We start from the raw sequence: 1,588 nt of genomic DNA, 5'->3' as shown, positions 1-1,588 counted from the left end.
AGAAAGAAAGAAAGAAAGAAAGAAAGAAAGAAAGGAAGGAAGAAAGAAAGAAAGAAAGGAGGGAGAAAGGAAGGGAGGGAGGTCACGTGGAGTAGGGAGAAAAAATTAGCATGGGGGATAGGAGAGGAATTGGAGGCAAGATAGTGGGGGTGAAATTGATTTCAAAAAAATAAAACCATGCCTAGGCTTAGGAAAGGCACATCTTATCAGTGTAGCCCAGAGTTTGTCTTCCCACACACCACAACTATCCCAGATTGCTGAAGACCTAGCAGGAAGCTAACGGCAGGAGGTAGCCCTATGTTTGGCTATGCATTAAAAGAGCTGGCAGGCAGCAAAGACAGAGAACGGGGTCCAGAAATCTACAGGATAATTTGTCACTAAGGCTCAATAATTACCTAGCTGTTAAAAATCTTCAGGTGGCAGCTACTACACAATGCCTGAAGAGAATTAAGTGACTTTATGCCAGCCCCTTTGCACAAGAGCAGGCATTTCAAAAGAACATCAGGAGCACACATACCTCTCGGCAATGTTTTTTGCAGACTGCAGAAACCGTGCTTGGTCATTTTCCTTTAGGATATGCTCAGCTTGGTTGATGAGGACTGTTGACCGCTCAAGACACTGGCGGCAATTAGCAACCTGCTGTGCCAACTTTCTCAGTTTCATAACCTTAAGAGAATTGGTAGAAGAAAAGATGACATAAAACATACTGCGCTTAATTAAAAACAATAAAACAACATGAAGGAGATCTGCTGTAGTGATTCTAAAAATAAAGGTAATTAATATCCCATGACCCCCGAAACAACTGTTCACCTTCTCACCCTGCCTGCTAAGTCTCTTGTCCAAAGTATAACCTGTTCACTTACATTGCATTCAGCCATCTACCCTGTTATCTACAGATTCAATAACATTGTTCTGATTGTAAAAGCAATAAATGTTAATTATAGAAAAATTTAAACACAAATGTAAAAAGCAATTGTACCACCTGGAGATTATCATTGTTTACATTTTATTGGCAATGCATTTTTACATGTGTTTAACAAAAGTACCTCATTTTTATTTATGAGTAGCTATATTTACATGTATATATTTCTCTAAGTGCCTATATACCTAGCACGATGTAATTTTGGAAACTTCAGCTCATTGTTACTTCCAACCATCCACTATGACACAAAGTACTGATCATCAAGTGAGGTACCTATAACTTTACACATTTACCGTGGCCTTATAATCATTAGCATTTACCAGCAGCCTAGACACATCCAGAAGCTGCATGGCCTCATCTGATGCCTTTGACTCTTTAGCTCCCTGCTTAGAAATCTGCCATTCAGCTGGGTGATAATGCACGCCTTTAATCCCAGCATTCTAGAGGCAGAGGCAGGTCTCTGTGAGTTTGAGTCCAGCCTGGTCTACAAATCGAGTTCCAGGACAGCCAGGGCTATTATACAGAGAAACCCTGATTCAAAAAAACAAAAAAATAAAAAACAAACAAAAAGAAAGAAAGAAAGGAAGGAAGGAAGGAAGGAAGGAAGGAAGGAAGGAAGAAAGAAAGAAAGAAAGAAAGAAAGAAAGAAAGAAAGAAAGAAAGAAA

The 1,588-nt window shown here is 39.5% G+C and overlaps 1 protein-coding gene across 4 annotated transcripts in view; it reads right to left on the bottom strand.

The window, feature by feature from the left end:
• Mid2 (midline 2) overlaps nt 1-1,588 on the bottom strand; it is a 98,567-nt gene that overhangs the window by 24,541 nt on the left and 72,438 nt on the right. For all 4 annotated transcript variants that reach the window (XM_029473304.1, XM_029473305.1, XM_021153072.2 and 1 more), the window contains exon 5: nt 518-666. In XM_029473304.1, the coding sequence (XP_029329164.1) occupies nt 518-666 (149 nt within the window). The remainder of the gene's footprint in view (nt 1-517; nt 667-1,588) is intronic.

This window comes from Mus caroli, chromosome X, assembly GCF_900094665.2.
Source record: "Mus caroli chromosome X, CAROLI_EIJ_v1.1, whole genome shotgun sequence".
Classification (NCBI taxonomy): Eukaryota; Metazoa; Chordata; class Mammalia; order Rodentia; family Muridae; genus Mus; species Mus caroli.
This window is presented reverse-complemented; position numbering and strand designations above follow the sequence as displayed.